This window comes from Chrysemys picta, chromosome 21 (genome assembly GCF_011386835.1).
Source record: "Chrysemys picta bellii isolate R12L10 chromosome 21, ASM1138683v2, whole genome shotgun sequence".
Lineage (NCBI taxonomy): Eukaryota > Metazoa > Chordata > Testudines > Emydidae > Chrysemys > Chrysemys picta.
The window spans coordinates 19,989,793-20,010,245 of NC_088811.1; the positions used below are offsets into that span (position 1 = coordinate 19,989,793).

The following is a 20,453-nucleotide window of genomic DNA, read 5'->3' on the forward strand; positions in this document are numbered from 1 at the left end:
TTGGCTGTGCAGACAGCTTCCATCACTGGGAAGGGGGGAAGGGGAGCACAACAGGAAAAGTTTGGGCACTGCTGCTTTAGTGCCTGCCTTTAACCAAGCAAGCTCTGTGATCTAAATCCAACAGTGAAACTGGCATGTTCTGCAGGAGCACGGTCAGCTCCGGAGTCCGAGGAACAGCATGGGAAATACAAGTCCCTGTTTGTCCCTGCCATAGGTTGTCAGAAACCTGCAGCCCCCAACCTTTGTTGGATGTCAAGGCCAGTATTTCAACAGTATTGACAAACTTACCTTGAAGCACAGCCTTCCTACGCAATCAGAGAAGTTGAATTCTGCAAAAGCGGTGCTGAGTGGCAACACCAACAGCAAAGCTTAAAAGTTGGAAGCCACCCGGGTTTTAAGTGTTGTTACGTAGGTTGTTGTACAATTCTATTCAACTTCTTTAAACAAAAGTAATCTTCAACAAAGCTCTTTGGAACGTGTTTTAATCATTAATACAAAATAATGCTTCCACTGCAAGACTTCATTGATCTCCACAGTTGAGAGAAACTGCTAACAAAACCAAATCATATGTTTGGCGAGGGGAACATCACAATATTTGGTTTCCTGAGATCTATGCACAAACAGAAAGCAACATGGAGTTTCTGTAATAGCATCGTATCTCACGCCAGAAAAAGTAATCTAAAGATGTCATCTTTTCATTTACGAAAGATTTTGGAATATGTGAAATATTAAATGGTAAAATCTCAACAGCCCTAAGTTTAAGAGAACAGCATGCATCTCTTTACAGACCCTGATGTTATGGCAGTAATTTTCTGATGTGGAAGGATTACTTTGTGAGCAATACAGTAAGCCTGATAGAAATGAGACCATTAACAAGAGAGGACAGCATGGGAGGAATAAATATTTGGAACTAGGTGTAAAGAATGGAATGAAAGCTACTCACAACTGGAGAGCAGGGCTCAAAGGGGGGAAATTGGCTGTGTTTGCAAGTCCTTAAAGAGTCATAATGAGAGTCAGGGGGAAAAATTACCCTTAGGCGGGCTTGTGAAGATATTTTATGTTTAATACATCTGAAAAGAATGCATATACAAAGAACTTAGACATGAAAAAGCATTGGTTCAACATTAATGAGTCTACAAGAATTAGGAATTTGGGAAGACTGAAAGAATTCCCCATGTATTAAAAAAATTTGAATCTGCAAGCCAAAATATAGTTTTGGGAAAATCCCTATTAACACTGGAGTCTAAAGATCTCATACATGATCCTTATTAGACTGGAACCCATCTTACAGGCTTTAGGGTTACTTACACGCACAATGTAGATAAAGGGGATCCCCTTAACTGGTCCCTATGGTGCCACACCAAACACTAGACATCCCTCCCCTGCAGTTCTTTCCTACTGAAGCAGGTCTATTTTTTCCACCCCTCCTAAAAGGATGCTGAACTGTTCTGTAGGATACGCACCCACCATCACCACTTCCCCAACTCACCTTATTACATCCCAGGCTCTTTAGAAGTGTCCTAGCAACACCAGGCTGGTAATTTGTAAGCCTGCCCGTACCAAGCAGTTCAGTGATTGAGAGGAGTATGTGGTTTTGGGTTTTTTTTTATTATTTCTTGTTAAAAACCAACTATAAGTTGAGTGTGCTTAAAAATGTGCAGTTATTTCTTCACATTTGATGAAAGCCTGTAATGTCGTTTGAGAAAAAAAAATGACCCATTCCTCACCTCCACTGCCAATAAACTAATTTTCTTAAATACAAGTTGATGGTGCATCCACAGAGAAAGGAAGAATTCACCTCCCGTTTTAATGGTTTCATAACTTAAAAGGACAGGGTAGGAATTTCTGACCTGCTCAGAGGAAAGTGAGGGGGAGAGATAACAAGGCAACTTTTAGAAAAGGAGCACCAGCTGGGGACATCTTAATTTCAGTCCTCAAAACTGAGTCAGAAACATGCTCATACCCAGGCTGCCTGCTGATTACAGAATATAGCCCCAGAAGGTCAATGAAACAGAGTCTTGCCAGCTTGGGACAAGATTTCAGTAACACAGCCCAGAATTAGTCTGTTACAGAGAAAGTCATCACAAGCATGCCTGGATCTTAAACAAAAATTAGAAACAGTAAACAAAATAAAAAACTAGTACTGATCAGTATTTTCTGATAATACATAATTACTCAAAATTAACTAGTCTTTAACTGAATTGGGAAGGGCACTGGGAATGAACACTAACATTCTCAACTCACACAGGGAGAGTGTGGGGGAGATGGGAGTGCAGGGCATTTGTCATTATTGCAAAAACAAATTTAAAATTTGTATCTTTAGTTTGATTTAAACATTGCTTTTAGTATGACATCAAACATCAGCTTTGCAGAGGGGCTGTGGAGGGACGCTCATAGCAGCACACACCTGCGACTCTTCTTCGGCTCCGGAGGCTCCAGGGCAGCCAATATCGCCTCGTCAAATACATTCTTTAGGCCTTTCTGAAAAGGGGCAAAGAGAGAAAGGGGCGGTCTCATTTTCTGGGTTGTTATAAAAAACAAATAAAACCAAGGCAGAATTAAACCCCAATAATGGTGAATAAAGTATTGAGATCTACAATTTCCAGAAAGTCATTTTGCTTAACTTGGCTTTGTCCAAATTGTGTTGCTGTACTGAGCAGTTCTTTAGAAGAGTATCTGATATTCAGAATAGTACAGTAGTCCTTTGAAACCATTTTCTGCAAACCAGTGTATTTCATAAGAAGCAAAACAAATACAGAAGTAATTGCCTCAATCAATGGTGGTTTTATGATTAGTTTGCGGGTAACGAATTTCACATGCTAATGACAAAGCAGAAAGTACTGCATTCAGATGAAACAGCTGGCTCTGGAATACAGAATAGTAATGATTCCAGAACATGTTGCAATGACACCTGTGTTATACAGGAGGCAAGCATGCAAAGATGGATCGCAGTCTGGTATATTTCAATCAAGCTTCTGTTCCCCACACCAAATGTTTAGCAGCAGCCAGATAGAATTCAGAAGCTGTGCATGGTATCCATACCAGAATTCAAATGGGAGAATTACAAAATGGGTACTATAACATTGTATAAATGTTAAATTGAAGCCAGTGAATGCAAACAGAAATAAAGCTTCATCAGTCATTTATACAAACAACTGCAATTTTTAATTCCAAAATTTAAGGTAACTACAATTGAAGTTTTTCCCCTAAGACAAAAATCAGAAGCAAGAAATTAAAAGGCAAACTTTACATGTTACATTAACAAGCTTTAAGAATCAGTTTTTAAAATGTAGCGGTCTACTGGTGTTAGTGAAAGCAAGAATTTAACATCTTTGTAAAGCAGTAGCAGATACATTGATATTTCCTTCCCCCGAGGACTGACAAATACTCCACTACAGCACAGACAGCCAAAGCAATAGCAACAGAAAGTCTCACTGCACAAAGGAGAACCAGAAAATCCTTCACATTACACCATTACTTGCAGGTCACTTTCATGTATGTTTATCATGCAAATACAGTTAACAAGAGACTCAAGTAGAAAATGAAGTGTGCATTTTTTCCAGTTGGAGCTCAGGAAGATAAAACATGTCTTTATTCCTTCTTGATTAGGATTTTTTTTTTTGTTCGGTTTTTAAAATGACACACCCAGGCCCTTTCCCCAATAACCTAAATTGTAAAGCTATCCACATCTGGCAACCCAAGCAGCGGAGAGTTAAAGGAGTCCAGTTCATGTTCCACGGTCACAAATGTTTTACTAAGGAACTGTATATGTTGTTTTCAGTCCAAAAGCTAATACAGAGGTTGCTCTAAGATGTTAAGCAGAGACACGGAAGCTTTCAATCAGGATGGTTTTATTCATTTTTAATCAAGTTTCTACAGTAGTGGGACAGAAGAAGCAGCAGCAAGAGGGGAAGGAGAAAACAGTTTAGAATATACAGCACTTCCTTTTGGGCTGAGTTTCCGGAGGCTCGAGGGCAGCTAGGATAGCCTCATCAAACACATTCTTCAGACCTCTCTACAAGACAGAGGGGAGGAGAAAAAACAGCAGCCAGGTTAGAGGATTAGAGAAAAACAAGCAGATAAAGAGCATTCAAGGATAAGTTGGGCTGAATTCACAGAAGCAGCAAGCAGATTTACTTTGTTGTAACAAAGTAGATCCTGGAGAAAATAATTCACCATTTAGATGATCAGGAGATCAAACTAACAAGACAGACGTGTACACCCATAAGGACAAACATAGCAGAGGTTAGCGAGAACACTGGAATCTTAACAGAATCTTCACTGCCACTATTAGACTGAACATTTCCAATGAGTTTTACATACAAACAAATGTGATACAAAAGTAGCTTGTCCCATGTGGCTGTGATGGAAGGTCAGGTACATACATATCTTTCCTATCCACATTAGATACGTTAGCATTTTAGGTATGTGGCGTTTCAAACTTGTGCTGATGTTCCCCACTTACTGCAGAAGCAGTTAGTTTTAAGTGGTACCTTCAAATTACTGGATTGCTATGTGAATTCAGCCCCTGAATAACTGAAGATTTACAGCACAGACTGCTGGGCATGTTCACGCTGGGATGGAAGCAGGACTTGTGCCTGGTAAACCACTCTTCCAATGTAAGGGCTCAGTCATTTAACATAAGGCAATGCCTCATCAGTGCTATTATTTTGACATTTAGAGAGCCAACTATAGAAATGGTTTATTCCAGTTAGTCAGCTATACTGTTACTAAAGCAAGTATTATAACCACTCAAGTTACAGGGAGACAGAAAAATGGTGTTAGAATTGGAATGCTTCTTTGACACTATGGAATCCAACATCAAGCAAGCAGTCAAAAGCTTTAAGAAGTCTGCAAGGGTTACACCCGAGCACAAAGCATGCATTAGAGCTCAGCGGTTCTCAAACTTCATTGCACCACAAGCCCAATCCCCACCGCCATGGGAGGAGGGGGGGGGCTCCTTGGGCTTCAGCTTCAGCCCTGGGTCCCAGTAAGTCTAATGCTGGCCCTGGCGATCCCATTAAAATGGGCTCCTGACCCACAGTTTGAGAACCACTGCATTAGCTCTATGGAAACAGGAATTCTACAATATATTCTCACTGCCATACAATTCTAAGAAGTTACATGTGGGCACCAGAAGAGAAGCCTTGCTTAGTTTATACTAATTGGACTTGCCTAACTTTACTGTCATGAGTGTGACCTGCAGAAATTCAGAGAAAGAGGTTCACAAGGTAAGAAACAAAGGAAAACAAAAGGTAAAACTCATTCCTCAGAGACTACCATCTGTGCATAGGGAGGAAATTCAATCACCCAAGATGAAAAGCGTTTCTCCCCCCCCGATTTGATTGGGAAAAGCATTCAGGTTTGAATACTGGTTTTAGGAAACACTTTAGTGTATGTTTTTAGACGTGTGTATATGGGAATATATCTAGTTGTGCTTTAGAGCTTGCTGAGGACACAAAAACTGGGGAAGCAGTAAATAATGAAGGGGACTGGTCACTGATTCAGAGTGATATGAATCACTTCAAACAAGGGGCACAAGCAAAATGCAGGTGTATGCATCTAGAAAAAAAGAATATAGGCCATAGTCTCCTATCCTGTGAATATCTTGGGCAGCAGTAACTCTGAAAAAAAAAAGTGGGGGTTGTGGTGGATAATCAGCCCAACAAACTCCCAGTCTGACTGTGTCCAAAAGAGCTAATGCAACCCTGGGATGCATGAACAGGGGTATCTTGAGTAGGAGTAGAGAGGTTATTTTATTTGTCATTTCTGGTAGAATGTTTTGTCCAGTTCTGGTGCCCACAGTCCAAGAAAGACGTTGATAAAGAGGGTGCAGAGAAGAGCCACAAAAATGATTAAAGGATTAGAAAATATGCCTTACTATGATAGACTCAAGGAGCTCAATCTAGTTAGCTTAGCAAAGAGAAGGTTAAGGGGTGACTTGATTGTCTGTAAGTACCTACCTGGGGAACAAATATGTAATAATGGGCTCTTCAATCTAGCAGAGAAAGACCTTAGAATCCATTAAAGGAGACAGTCGCCTTTTGGGGAAAAAAATCACCTCTAGCTGAAAATTTTTAAGCCTATTATTGTTACAGGTAACACCTAAGATTGTTACAACTGAAATATAACTGGAAAAAGAATGTTTCTCCTCTATATTTCATAAACATGTCAAACATTGTGTGCAAAATCATTTTCATTTCTTCTAAAAAGGAAGTGTGTTTCTCCTTTTGTTTCTGTGGATCTTTCAAAAGCACCAGAGGAGAGAGAAAAAAAATTGAAAGGAAAATGACTAACATCACCAGGGCAGATACAGAACTATTTTGAAAATAGATTTCAAATCAAGGGGTCTTTGACATGGAGAAAAAAGGTAGTCCATTAAGAGTCGTGCCTGAAATCCTTATTCAAAACATGACTCAGGCTGAATATGGATGTGTCAAAATGGTCAGTTAATGCTGAAGTCTGACTTAGCAGCGAGAGAGGAAGGAGACCAGTTTTAAAAAAAAATCCCCATCCCCCCAAACCTCTCCACGGTCTAGGGTAAATTGAGCCTTTCAGCACTCAATAAATCTAGGACAGTTTAAAGATTAGGCTGCAAAAGTGATATACTGAGGAGACAACAGACCAAAAGCAGGTTAAGTAGCCTCTTCATAGTCACTAACACCTACTTTTTAAAGACATGCTTTAAAAAAAATAATAGGTTTTTCAGCAATATAGAACTGTAGTATCCGAGCAGCTCACAACCCTCTCATGACGTAGGGAAGTATTACACACTTTTTACAGATAGATTGAGGCACTGATTTACCAAAGGGAGTCTATTAGCAGAGCTAGGAACAGTGTTAACCACAAGATTACTCTTCCTCTCAAATCGGGAGAAACATCCATGAATTGACCCTGTACCTCCTATATGACAAACTCTGCTACTGAATTTCCAATGCTGTACAACAGACTCATCCAGCCAACACAAGGTGTATACCAGATAGGTGCATGTTTATCTTCATAAGGTCCCAGAACTTATCTGCCTATGATTCACTATTATTTTGATGGAAACACTGGAGCTTGAAACTTGTTTTTCCCCTCAAAAGAGTAAATCCCATCCATCAAGCATTGTCTCTGTCTGCCACATGGAAGCAACTCCACCAGGTTTCCCAATCATTTGTCTGTCACTAGCCATGACACACTGCCAGCAGTGGAGAAGCACTTTACATATAGAATCCATTGCAAAGGGAAACCAACAAGGACGATACAATTCTAGTCCATTTCCCTGATGCCAGATTTGATGAGTTTCCTTTGAAGGAAGGAATGAGAGACTAATCCTACTCAGGGAAAGTCAGGTTCCTTCTACATTTAACTTACATACAATAGATCAGCATGTGGAAGCTAACTAGGAACTTTAATTTCCCTCTGCAGGCTTCCGGTGTGTAAATTTTTGGCTGTGGCTGATTTAAAGAAAAAACAGAACAAAAAAATAAAGATACAGTAAGTAGCAAATTAAAAAGAACAGGGAAGAGAGATGGGGCTGGGCAAATTCAAAGGAATGGGGAATTAAAAAGATGGAGAAGAGAAGAAAAAATTGGTCAATCTACAATTTATTCCATTAAGAATTCTCGGGCAATTTAGAGATGCACAACGAAAGTGTATTTGGGTCATACAAAAGACCATAAGCAAACAGTTTGTTTACTCCAGCTAACCACCAACAGTAATTTTGGTGAACAAGGTATTAGTACACAGGGGAGTAGTAGTTACATTTAAGAGATATTTATCCCATCCCCTTTTCTCAAAGCCCTGAGAAAAAATACTAACTACTTTATTTAATATTACAGGAGTAGATAGTAGAAGAGCAGCAATCCATGGACACAAGAGGTGAGGCATGAAAGGCATCTTTATCCATTGATAGGAATGTCACAACACAATACCACCATCTCGTTCTTATATAGCGCTTCTCACCCGTGGATCTCAAAGCGCTTTACAAGAGGTCAATTGTAGTATCCTTATTTTAACAATGGGGGGGGGGGGGGGGAAGAGAGAGAGAGAGACTTGCTCACGGTCACCCAGCAGGCCACTGACGGAGCCAGGAATAAAAACTCAGATCTTCCAGGCCAGTGCTCTATGGATCTAGACTGTTCTCAATGGTACCAGATGACAGAACAAGGAGTAATGGTCTCAAGTTGCAGTGGGGGAGGTTTAGGTTGGCTATTAGGAAAAGCTTTTTCACTAGGATGGTGGTGAAGCGCTGGAATGGGTTACCTAGGGAGGTGGTGGAATCTCCTTCCTTAGAGGTTTTTAAGGTCAGGCTTGACAAAGCCCTGGCTGGGATGATTTAGTTGGGGATTGGTCCTGCTTTGAGCAGGGGGTTGGACTAGATGACCTCCTGAGGTCCCTTCCAACTCTGATATTCTATGATTAGTCAACACTGGTTCATACTGGTCACGAATTTTAAACCTCATATTGGATAGCAGTAAGATTACCAATGGATCCACTGTGCATGCATTTGGGTCTCCCAAGTAAAGACTTGTTTGCTCTCATCTTCAGAGAGCTTCAAGATGTGCATTAGTAGAATTTTGGAAGAGGATGGAGCCCCCGAGGAAAAAAGCTTCCAGATTGTCTGAGACAGAATTAGCTTCTTACAAATTGAACTACCATTTCTAGAATATAAGGAAAGCAGGAAAGAGCCCCAGGAAATATGGAAATTTCTCCTCCTGCGAAGTTTTGAGTATGTAGTTTCTATTTCAATATCTGGAAGTAACAAAATTGATGGATGTTGAATTTCTGATACTGACTGACTGAGTTCTTACTCCAACAACTGTCAGTGCTGCATGTAATTTAAAACAAAATGATTTTATCTTGCATTTGCTCGAAGCCTGCAAAATGTAAGTAAAAGAATTGAAGTCCATGCCATGGATTACCAGGGGAGTTGCCTCTAATTTCACTGCCATGGGTAACAAAAAGTCCCCAGACACGCTGTTCATCAAGAATGCACAAGAACCTGGTTAACAGCATGTGGACAGTTGTAAACAGGATGGAATGATTCAAATCACAGATTTAAATCAATTTAAAATCAGCGAGCAGAAAACCTTGCTTTAAATCTTCCTGGGAAACAGTGACTCTGGGGGTTGTGGTGAATAATCAGCTGAACATGGAACTGCCAATATGACATTGTGGCCAAGAGCCAACGTGATCCTCGGATGCATAAATTGAGGAACCTTGAGTAGGAGCACAGAGATTATTTTACCTCTGTATTTGGCACTGAAGCAACCACTGCTGGAATACAGTGTCCAGTTTTGGTGCCTACAATTCAAGGAGGATGTTGGTAAATTAGAGAGAGTTCAGACAAGTGCCACGAAAATGATTAAAGGATTAGAAAACATGCCTGACAGTGATTGAGCTCTGAGTCTATCTACTTAGCTAAACAAAGAGAAGGTGAAGCGGTGCCTTGCTTACAAGACACAAATGTTTAATAACGGGCTCTTCAATCTAGCAGAAAAAGGTATAACATGATCCAAAGGCTGGAAGTTGAAGCTAGACAATTAAGGCTTAATTTTTTCCAATGACGGTAATTAAAAACATTGGAACAATTTACAAAGAGTCAAGGTGGATTCTCCATCACTGAATTTTTAAATAAAGGGATTTGTTGTTTTCCCTCAAAGATCTGCTCTAGGAATTATTTTGGGGGTGTTTATGACTTGCGTTATACAGGAGGTCGGATTAGATGATCATAATGTTCCCTTCTGGCCTTGGAATCTATGAATAACAAATTGGAGTTAAGGCAAGATTTACAGAATACAGGAAACTGAGGTAAGGCTTCATACTCCAGATACTGGGCCAAGACAATGCATGACATTTTGTATCTCATATCTTTCTACAGTTCCCCACGCATGTAAGGCAGGGACATACGAAGCCAACTCTCAGTTTTCAGCTATCTGTGGATTCAAGTCAGGTTAATAATATTTTAACATAATTATGCGATTAAGAGTAAGCATGCCAGGAGTTTAAATTACTAGGGTCTATGTAATTATCTAAAGAAGCCGATTACTCTCTAGGACCTCCACAGGATTTTCAATTTTGTTGGCCTTAAATCACCACTGGCTTTAAAGTTAAACATGTTGGAGTTTATTTTTTTTATAAATAGCTGTCACTGTTTATCTCCATTTCTGTGGATGGAGTAATGTCTTAGAGTTGCCATTTCATGGTTAGTTGGTGTCACATTAGGCTTCTGGTGGGAGGCAGACATAAGAAACGCAGCTCACCATAGGCTGCACAGAAAGGGAAAGAGACTTTCAAGACTACTGTTAGGTCATTAGACTTGGGGTGGGGGTGGGGGGGAGAAAGGAGGTGTGTGTTAATTTAACCTTCTTTAAAAGGGAATAAAACTGACCTTGGCAAAGTCTCTGCTTTCCCCAATGATAAACTTCATCCTGTGTCTTAACACACAGACCGTCCAGATCACAGCTTCCTATTTAAATGTACTCTTTAAATAATTAACACTAGACTGCAGTTCCTCCAACACAGAACAAACCCAGGCATGAGATCCCCCCCTAGTTAGACTGTGCTTACTCGCCATTCTCGGATTTTCTTCGTGACACTTCTAATCCCTCATTCCTCAGAAACTTCCTTTCTGCTCAGCCATTTTGCATCCATACCAGCAGAAAGAGCACTCTCACCTTTTAACTGCCCTATTTAGCTGTACTCCACAGCTGTGAAGGAGAAAAAAAAATGAGTAGTGAACATAACCATGAAAGATGTTTAGTGGACGATTCTCACCTGTGTAAGTGCAGAACACTCTACATATTTGACAGCCTTCAGGTCCCGGGCCAGTTTTTCAGCAGTCTCTGGAGTTATGGGCTTCTGCTTGTTCTTGGCAAGCTTCTCAATTGTTGAGGGGTCATCTCTGAGATCAATTTGGGTCCCAACAAGCAGGAAAGGGGTTTTTGGACAATGGTGAGTAATTTCAGGTACCCACTAAAGGGGACAAAGAACGTATTGTTACTATTCAAGCTCCTGAGGCAATTTCAAATGACAGTACCTAAAGCATTGCTACAGCTCCAGCTTTGGGAAGAAAGATGTCTGACAAACCTTTTCTTTCACATTTTCAAATGAAGAGGGAGAGACCACTGAAAAACAAACCAGAAACACATCTGTCTGTGGATAGCTGAGGGGTCGTAATCTGTCATAATCTTCCTGTCCTAGAAAAAAGAAAAACAGCAGCATTAGAAGGGGAACCTTCAGAAGTCTGTCCTAGAGAAAGATTCTTTTTTAGTCAGATTACAAATGTTTATAGGATGTATTGGTGAAGAGTTGCATATCCAATATGTATTCCAATAAAAAGACATTTTGCTTAACCTTACCCATTAGAGAATACCACCGCCCACTCCCACATAACAGAGCAGAAATCTAGTTATGTCAAATATGTTACATGGCACCAAAATCAACAATTTATAGAAAGCATAGTCTTCACACCCAGTTCAACACAGCGCATCACCACCACACTCAAAAGGAAATAACTCATTAAAACTACCTTAACTCTGCCCTTGGAGTGATGCAAGCACAACATTTACAAAAAAGAATCGGAGAATCCCCATATACAACTAAGTTTCAAATCGTAAGTATTTCAAACTCTAGAATACTTTACTCTTGATTGTACAGTTCTGCAAATTCTAGCTACAGCAGAATCCACACACAAGAGGTGCTTAAAATTTGATAACAGCATGCTGGAAGCCATCTTTGTTCATTAAAAAGCCTTGTGTCACCAACGCACATTGCTCCCGTGTAAAAAGCTTAAGTAAAAAATGAAGTTACAGAAATGATACAAAAAATGAAGTCAGAGTGGTGAGAAAATGTTTTAATATCAGATGCAGATTACAGAATAAAGGCCTTATCAATTAAAGATAAAAGCGAAGCAGAGATGGAGACTATTTGATAGTAGTGTTGTTACAGAAACTACAGATTTAAGGGGGAGTAGTTAGGATTATGAAGGATCCAAATCCTATGACAGCACCACCTTAAATGCCTTAAGAGGACTCAAGGAGGGCCCTGGATGATGATGTGATCTAAAGGGATGCCACAAGGCTCTCTTCTTCAAGGCTATGAGATGGTTCCTCCCTCTCTGCAGGGCACAGTTAGATTTTGCCCAACTCAATAGTTTGGTACTTAATCCTAAGTGATCAACATCTCTGCTTTTTCTTTTTAGAAAGACAAGGTGGGTGAGGGAAGATCTTTTATTGGACCAACTTCTGCTGGTGAGAGAGAGAGAAGTTTCCAAGCTACACAGAGCTCTTCCTCAGGACTGGGAAAGGTGCTCAGAGTTTCACAGCTAAATACAAGGTTGAACAGACAGAATATGTTCTAACTACCTACGCTAAACTAAGGGAACATTTAAGGGGAGGTAGCCTGTTAACACCCCTTTAGTCACAGGATAAAAAGGGGGGTTTAATGGGTTACAGATTGCTGTAATAAGCTATAAATCCAGTGTCTTTATTAAAATCATTACTTTTAGTGTCTAGCAAAGTTACAAATTTAAGCTCCTAGGCTCGTCTTTTGAAAGTGTTGTGCAGATTTAAAGAAGTGTTTTAAGAAACAGTTAAGTGTTGAAAGGTACTGGATTCACAGATTTAGAAAGCAAAGTCACCTGTTTATCTCTAGATTGCTGCTCGTCTGTGCTTTAACTATTAATGCATCCTCAACAAATCAGTTCTAATATGGAACTGCCTCTCGTGGCAAAAAAGGTGGTCTCCAAGGCCCATTCAATATTGAATTACTGAGATTTAACAAGGACATCAGTTATACTGGGTTTTGCAACATGGACAAATAACTGCTGTTTGATGTTAACTATTTTCTGTACAACTGACCTAGCTTAGAGTTGAGCTGGTAAACAGCTCCAGTCTCTCTCATTAACAACTCCTCACAACATGCAGTCAAAGACTTGCTATAAATATTTTACAATTTGTAGAGCATTAATGGCATCAACAAACCTTTCCCATAAACTGATCTAAATAAGAGCAGTCCTCATTTTCCTTCAGTGTTTCTAGCAATACAGTAACTTAACTGAAAAGGTCATTAATGTCCCCACTATTTTAATCTGAATCATTGTGTATTTTTGGAACTACTTCTCATTGCTCCCATCTACACTGTTTGTGCTACATAGTTAAGGATTAATCAACAAATCTACTACATACTGTGCTGAAATTGTAGGTTCACAAACAACAGAACTGGGAAGAGTCAGTTTGGCTTTGCTATGTGTGTGTTTTGTTCCTATTTGCTCATTGTCTTTTAGATAGACTAATCTCTTTGGGACAAGCACGGTCTTGGATAGCATCAAGTATCTTCACGCTCATTCACCTCATAATGACATAAAAATGCCCCTACTGGGTCAGACCAATGACTCATCTCGCTCAGTATCCTGTCTTTCAACAGTGTCCAATGCCAGGCACTTCAGAGGGAATGAACAAAACAAGCCATTTAGTGATCCATCCCCTGTTGTCCACTCCCAGCTTCTGACAATCAGAGGCTTGGGACACCCAGAGGGTGGGGTTGCATCCCTGACGATCTTGGCTAATAGCCATTGATGGACCTATTCTTTTTTGAACCCAGTTATACTTTTGGCCTCCACAACATTGGGTAACAAAATGGAAGATGAAATTTAATCACCCAGTTTAGTGAGATCTCTTTGTAACTCTTCACTGTCTGATTTGGACTTCACTGTCTTGAGTAATTTTGTAACATCTGCAAATTTTGACACCTCAGTATTGACCCTTTTTTCCAGATCAAGAATTCTTTAGGCATTGGAATTATAGGGGCTAACAAAACCCAGAGTTTTAAACAGTTTGAAAGTTGAGCAAGAAGGATGGAATTTTTAGTCACTCCCGTATACAATATCACCGATTGTCCAGTCACCCTAGAGCATTTCGGTGGAGACCATACATAGAAACTGAGGTAAAAACAAAACACACATTTTAAAATATAAAGCTTTCTAGCCTTTATGCTCCAGCAAAAACCAGGCAGACACCCATTTCTTTCTTTGAAGGTCACGTTTAATGAATAATTCAAACATTGGGCATGTATCCTGCCGATTTTACTTCTTTATGACAGATAAAGGCAGCACGACAGGTTGATGCCTAAACACAAGCAAATTTTTGACCTTACAAATTCAGGTTCTATCTAGGCCAGAAGACAGGCTACTGGAAAAACTAGTAAAATTACTGTACCACATGGACTCAAGAATGAAAATTATGCAACAAATAGGAAGGAATTTTAGGCAGGATTTTTAAGAAGTTTTAACGACTCTTAGGCTTGGTCTACACTACCCCCCCTAATTCGAACTAAGGTACGCAACTTCAGCTACGTGAATAACGTAGCTGAAGTTCGAAGTACCTTATTTCGAATTAGTTCAAACTTACCTTGGTCCACACTCGGCAGGCAGGCTCCCCCGTCGACTCCGCGGTACTCCTCTCGGCGAGCTGGAGTACCGCAGTCGACGGCGAGCACTTCCGGGTTCGACTTATCGCGTCCAGACTAGACGCGATAAGTCGAACCCAGAAGTTCGATTTCCAGCCGTCGAACTTGCCGGTAAGTGTAGCCAAGGCCTTATTTAACTTCAATGGCTAACATTTTGAAAAGAACCCTCAATTCAAGATTCAACACTCCCAGCTGTCTAATAAAGGTTTTTGTTCAAATATCTTTCAGTCATCTCAGGGTTTACCTAGACCAAGATGAGTTTTGTTTTTTAAATGTGACAGCTAACATTTTAGAACTCTAATGCAGATAGGACTTTGAAAATATATTAATTAAAAACACCTTTTATCCTAGTTTATGCAAGCCTCCCAGAGCTCCTCCAGAAAAACCAGAGAAGAATGAATTGACATCTCGGGGGTGTTTTAAGATTTAAAAAGGTAGAAAAGAGTATAAAAGCCTATCAGACTCTTTATTCATCATAAGATAAAGAAGGCACAAGCTCAAATTAAAAAAAATACTACCAAGTCACCTTTAAAAAATTGGAAAGTTGTTATTAACCGCGATAAGTCTGCCACGATGGCTGGCAAGATAGATTGTTGCATACTAGTAGTTTTCTCTACAAGGAACTCATTGTGCGTAACTAGTACCTAAAATGTACCTAAATGTTACAGAGTTAGTGTAAATACAGAAAAGTTAACATTCTCACCTGCAGTATCAAACAAGCCTAGGGTATATGGCTCCCCACCAATCATCACTGTTACAGCATAGTTATCAAACACCTGGATTGGGAAAAAAACAGTATGTCAATAATCTAACCTTTCATTTAAAAAAAGTTAAGCCCGTATACATCAAAGAAATCCTTCCAAACATGAACTGAGTATAAATTAATAAAGAGAAGTCTACTGGAGCATGCAGACCTGAAACAGTATCTCAATGGAGTAAGAACTCTGGAACACGATGTAAATTATCAATATTAACCATTTCAAGTGTGATCATTTTAGCAGAATTAAGTTCATGTGTTCCCCCATTACTGCTGGATGTAGTAATAGATATTAGGGCAGGAGTACAACTGGGCAGCTAGTTGCTGACAAAGGAAGTGGGACATTCAAAGCACTCCACTTCCAAACAGAGTCACTGCTGCCCAAAATGGGAAGGAAATATACACCTTTCTTAATACGAGACGCTCCAGTATCCACCCACCCTGCCCCTACACACACCCATCCTTCCCTACCTTTCTGGGCACCAAAATAATTAATTACCTTATTCAGCTGCCAAAAATATCCACCATCTCTTCCAAGTCTACAATGTAATTGCACATTTTCAACTATGAGCTTCTATGACCGTGAAATTTTAAAATTTGGGGAAAGCATCAATTAAGCTATGTCTATTAAGGGTTCAAGCCACATGACAAGGGACTTGATCATTTCTGGCCTCTGGAAAACTATTATTGCCCTGTGAACCTTTGTTCTCATGTTTATCTAATTTCATCCTTGTTGATCCTCCAATACTGACTAGCATTGCTGCAACCATAGCCAGTCTCCTCAGCTGCAGAAAATGTATAGTTTGAACTTTCTTTTCTTGACCACCAGCCTTATGTCAAGAGATTCCTAGCGATTTTCCCATCCCCTCAAGATGGTGCCTATCATAGGAGACATCCTGCTAAAGGTCTGAACTGCATATGAATCCCCCACTTCCTTTGTCAGCAACTATCTGCCCAATTGCACTCCTGCTATGATATCTGTTACTACATCCTTTCAAAACTTTGGGAAATCTACCATTGAAAGAAAGGAAGGAATGTTTCTTGGGCTACTGTGTGAACAGAAGACGCTGCTATAACCACCACATTTTCTATAAAGGTCCAGGAAATTGTAAGCAGCACCCTCATTACGACAAAGGGGAAGTGGCCCCAGTTTTGGCTTTCTTCTATAATCTGATGAAATCTGAAGTGTTGGCAGGCAAATAATTCCTTCTTTGGGGTCAAGTACTACTCCCAAGTGAATTATGGTATGTGTAGGCATTGGGTGGTCAACAATTAAGCAGTGTGCCACTCAGAGTGAACTCCATAATGGTCTGTATCCTCTAGTAGTTGAAATACCTTATAAGTAGATGAACCAGAAGTGGACAGATAAGTATTCCCTGTACTCAGAGGTTGCTGATCACCACTGTGACTATTATGCATGCTGTCATAAAGCCCAGTGGGTAACACTTGCTACTGGATGTCTCAGTAGAAGATAAATCTGTGACCACTTCAAGAATAAACTTTGGGTATGGTTTAACACTTTGTCCTTTCACACAAGAATTATAGGGTAGGTCAGTTATCAGGGCTTGAAGGTCATCAAACCTTCTCACAGAAGTGATGGCTATTAAGAATGCTGCCTTGGATGACAGGCAGGAAAGAGCATTTTCCTAGTGGTTCCATCAGTTTTGTTAGCACTGTTTAAAAGTTCCAAAAAGAGGGACTGGTTCTTTTGCAGCAGTAAAGTGTGTGAGGCTTTTCAGGCATCAAAGTGATGAGATGAAAGAACGCTAACTCCATGCTAGAGCACGATAACCTGATATGGCAGCCAGATTGATTGAAGGATGACAGGAGTACTGCAGCTGAATTAGTGACCTATCCGTGTTGAAAATTTCTTTCATGTCTTACTGTAATTTTATTTTGGGTGGAATTCCTAGATTGTAGCAAGACTGCTTGAAATTGAAGAGAGTAAGCTAGCTCTGTGGAAGCCTGCTTCCTAGGATACATGCTATCAAGTCTGGAAACTCCAAAATGGGATGGAGAATTTGATCATACCTCTGGAGTATAGGATATCCTAAAAGAGAGGAAGTTGATAAGAAGTAAGCTCTTTGGGGCCCGGATTGTCTTTATTTGTACAGTGCTTAGCAATAGAGTCCTTGCCTCTAGGCCAGAAATGGGGAATCTTTTTTGTCTGTCTTGAGGCATTCCAGTGCATTTACGTGGCCATGGATTTCTTGGGGGGAGGGGAGGCTCAGTGGTTTGAGCATTGGCATGCTAAACCCAGGGTTGTGAGTTCAATCCTTGAAGGGGCCAGTTAGGGATCTGGGGCAACATTCTGTCTGGGGATTGGTCCTGCTTTGAGCAGGGAGTTGGACTAGATGATCTTCTGAGGTCCCTTCCAACCCTGGTATTCTATGATTCTTGTTCATGTAAATGGCTCCTAGCCCAGTTTGGAAGCATCTGTGGAGATAATTGCTAAGGAAGCTAGTGGGCTGAAGAAAGCTTTCATTACATTGTCCCTGGGGCTCCTGCCATCTGAGCTGTTGTAGGATGTGAAGAATTGGTGAACAGTCTCTAAGGGTACATCTACACTACAGGGGGGAGTCGATTTAAGATACGCAAATTCAGCTACGTGAATAGCGTAGCTGAATTCGACATATCGCAGCCGACTTACCCCGTTGTGAGGACGGCGGCAAAATCGACTTCTGCGGCTTTTTATCGGCAGGGCTTACTACCACCTCCGCTGGTGGAGTTAGAGCGCCGATTCGGGGATCGATTGTCGCGTCCCGACGGGACGCGATAAATCGATCCCCGAGAGGTCGATTTCTACCCGCCGATTCAGGCGGGTAGTATAGACCTAGCCTCAGGTGTCCATTTTTAGGGTGTGATTTAGGGACACCCAGTGTGGTAGAGGCCTCATGTGTAGGTATTTATAGTCATATGTAAACAGAGACACCAATGTGAGGAAAAACACTGTTCCCTGACATGGTTTCTTTAAGACAGACATGGCTTTTCAGATCTTTCTTCTGGCAGAAAGGCTTCTGACAGAGTTGGGGCCAGAACTGCTCCTCCTTGTAAGATATCCTCCAATATAAAACAAGCATACTTTTTATTTGCAGACCAAGAGTCTGCAACAGAGGATGTCAACCTAGAAATAAGTATGCAAGTGCCTGGCTGAATCATGCTTGAATGAGCCAAAGGGTCAGGTAGGGTAAGATATGTAATTACCATAGCTAAGCACTTTGAACACCTTTGGTGCCATGGATAGCTCAAAGGCCTGCCCTCTGTACCAATAGTACCTTTTCCCCCAACAATTACAGATATTTCCAATGCAACTGTCAGATGGCTATGTAGAGTGGGGGTGGGCAAACTACGAGCCACGTCCAGGCTGTCAGACCTTTTGATCTGGCCCTCGAGCTCCACTGCCCCCTCCAGCGCTCCCACTCCACCCGCCCAGCACTCCAGCTGGGGAGTGGGGTCGGGAGCTTGCCCCGCTCTAGCTGCCCGGCGCGCCTGTGTGTGAGAATACGCATGTTACTCTGGCTACACAACCCAAACATGCCTCATGCACCATCAGAGAGCCTGGAACATGCAAGCCCAGGTGTCTGCTACTTGTTGACTTAACTGACTTTCCTAGCACCCAAAGGCGATTTGATTGTGGGCTGTTGAGACCTATGTGGGAGGAGATTCTGAGAGCAGGGGGCTGGTGAATCTCAATGAGTTCCAATGACTGGAAGCTGACGCCCAACGAATCCAGGGTAACATACAATTTGTGTTCAGACAGAAGCACAATTGTGTGGTAAAAATCAACAAGCAGCCCAGTAAGGTAATTTTCTAACAGCGTATTGTTCAACAAAATTATTTTAATAGTGTTGATTTTGAAACAAACCTGTGTTGTCCCTCTCTTAACATGAATTGTTAATTTTGTGAACATTCATGGCTCGCCATACAACCTCCATACCCAGATGTGGCCTTCAGGCTAAAAAGTTTGCCCACCCCTGATGTGGGGGCTAGCATTTTGTTTAGATGAAGACCTGCACAGCCAGCTTAGGACAGGGTAGGGATGACTCTTCAAGCTCAGCATCCTGAACTTGAGGGACCTGATGAATCTGCTTCATCTTGGATTCAGAGAGGCCTTCTATCTTCTTTGGTATCAGCAAGCACCTGAGGTAGAATCATACCCCACTACTCCCTCTCCCACAGATACTTCTTGAGGAACTCTCTCTATAGCTCCTTTGTTGCAAAGGTATTCTCAGAGGTGGTGAATATCTTGGACTTCTTTGCACTATTCCCCTTTCTTCTATTGCTGAGCGTGCTCTAGGAAGAGGGGAGTGATGGAAGCTGAGGAGGTGGAATAGAGTGAAAGAGAAAGGATCCACCACACTGGTATAGTGACAATGCATCAGTTTCAGATGAAAGCCTTGTCTATACTGGGGTTTTCACTATTGCAGCTACATGAATGGCTCGTGCAGTGCAGCAGTGCAAACCATTACTTGCACCAGTGTAGCTAACAGGGGTAAGCTGAAAGTCTGAGTTCACAGCATACACCAGTGCCTAAAAAACCAAGTGTATGCAAAAAGTGGCAATCCCCCTTCTCCGTCACTCTACTCCAAGAGTAGTCAGTCAATAGACAGACCACTGGCCAAATCTGGACCGCCAGATGCCTTTGAATGGACGCCAAAATCTTTTTTTACTTATTATAATTGTTGTTTTTCCTCTGGAGTCTGAACCTTCACTAGACCTTCAAGAAATTTGGACCTTGACATAAAATTGACTATCCCTGCTCTTGTCAGCTTGCTTTACACTCCCTTTTCCTTGACCACAACCAGCAAAAGAGGATCTCCACTTTTTTCTTGCTAGAATAATATGACCGACTAAATGAGTCATGTCTAGCCAGTTACTCTCTACTCTTATTGGTATGCTTTTTCTGGGGGGGAGGGGGGGAGGGGGAAGAGACTTACTGTCCATCATAACTACAATCATCCCAGATTCTACCTCTGAGGTAAAAAATACCAGTGGGGGTAAGAAAGCATATTTCAGCAATCCCACACAGAACCCTTAGCTGCTTTTAAAGTTTCCTTGCCAGGAATCACAACTGATCATTTAACACTGTTGCAGGCACCACAGCAGAAAATAGCCTTGCAGGCACTCAGTCAAGTTTCTTTTTCAGCTATAAATGCCTTTGAGACATTAAGGCTGGCTGACAACAAATGGATGACTCGTTTTCATTTTAGAAACAATACTGGCTGTTGTATTTCTATATTTTTTG

The 20,453-nt window shown here is 41.1% G+C and overlaps 1 protein-coding gene across 7 annotated transcripts in view; it reads right to left on the reverse strand.

Annotated features, from left to right (window-relative positions):
* Positions 1-465: 465 nt before the first annotated feature.
* Positions 466-20,453, reverse strand: part of CDC42 (cell division cycle 42) — a 47,587-nt gene continuing 27,599 nt past the window's right edge. For 5 of the 7 annotated variants that reach the window (XM_065574992.1, XM_005281744.3, XM_065574995.1 and 2 more), the window contains exons 3-6: positions 15,155-15,227; positions 11,074-11,183; positions 10,762-10,959; positions 1,043-2,481 (exon numbers count right to left, since the gene is read on the reverse strand). In XM_065574992.1, coding sequence (XP_065431064.1) covers positions 2,392-2,481; positions 10,762-10,959; positions 11,074-11,183; positions 15,155-15,227 — 471 coding nt within the window. In that variant the 3' untranslated portion in view covers positions 1,043-2,391. Of the gene's footprint in view, positions 611-1,042; positions 4,016-10,761; positions 10,960-11,073; positions 11,184-15,154; positions 15,228-20,453 lie in introns of those variants that run through there. The other 2 variants (XM_065574996.1, XM_005281745.4) reach the window with 2 other exon arrangements.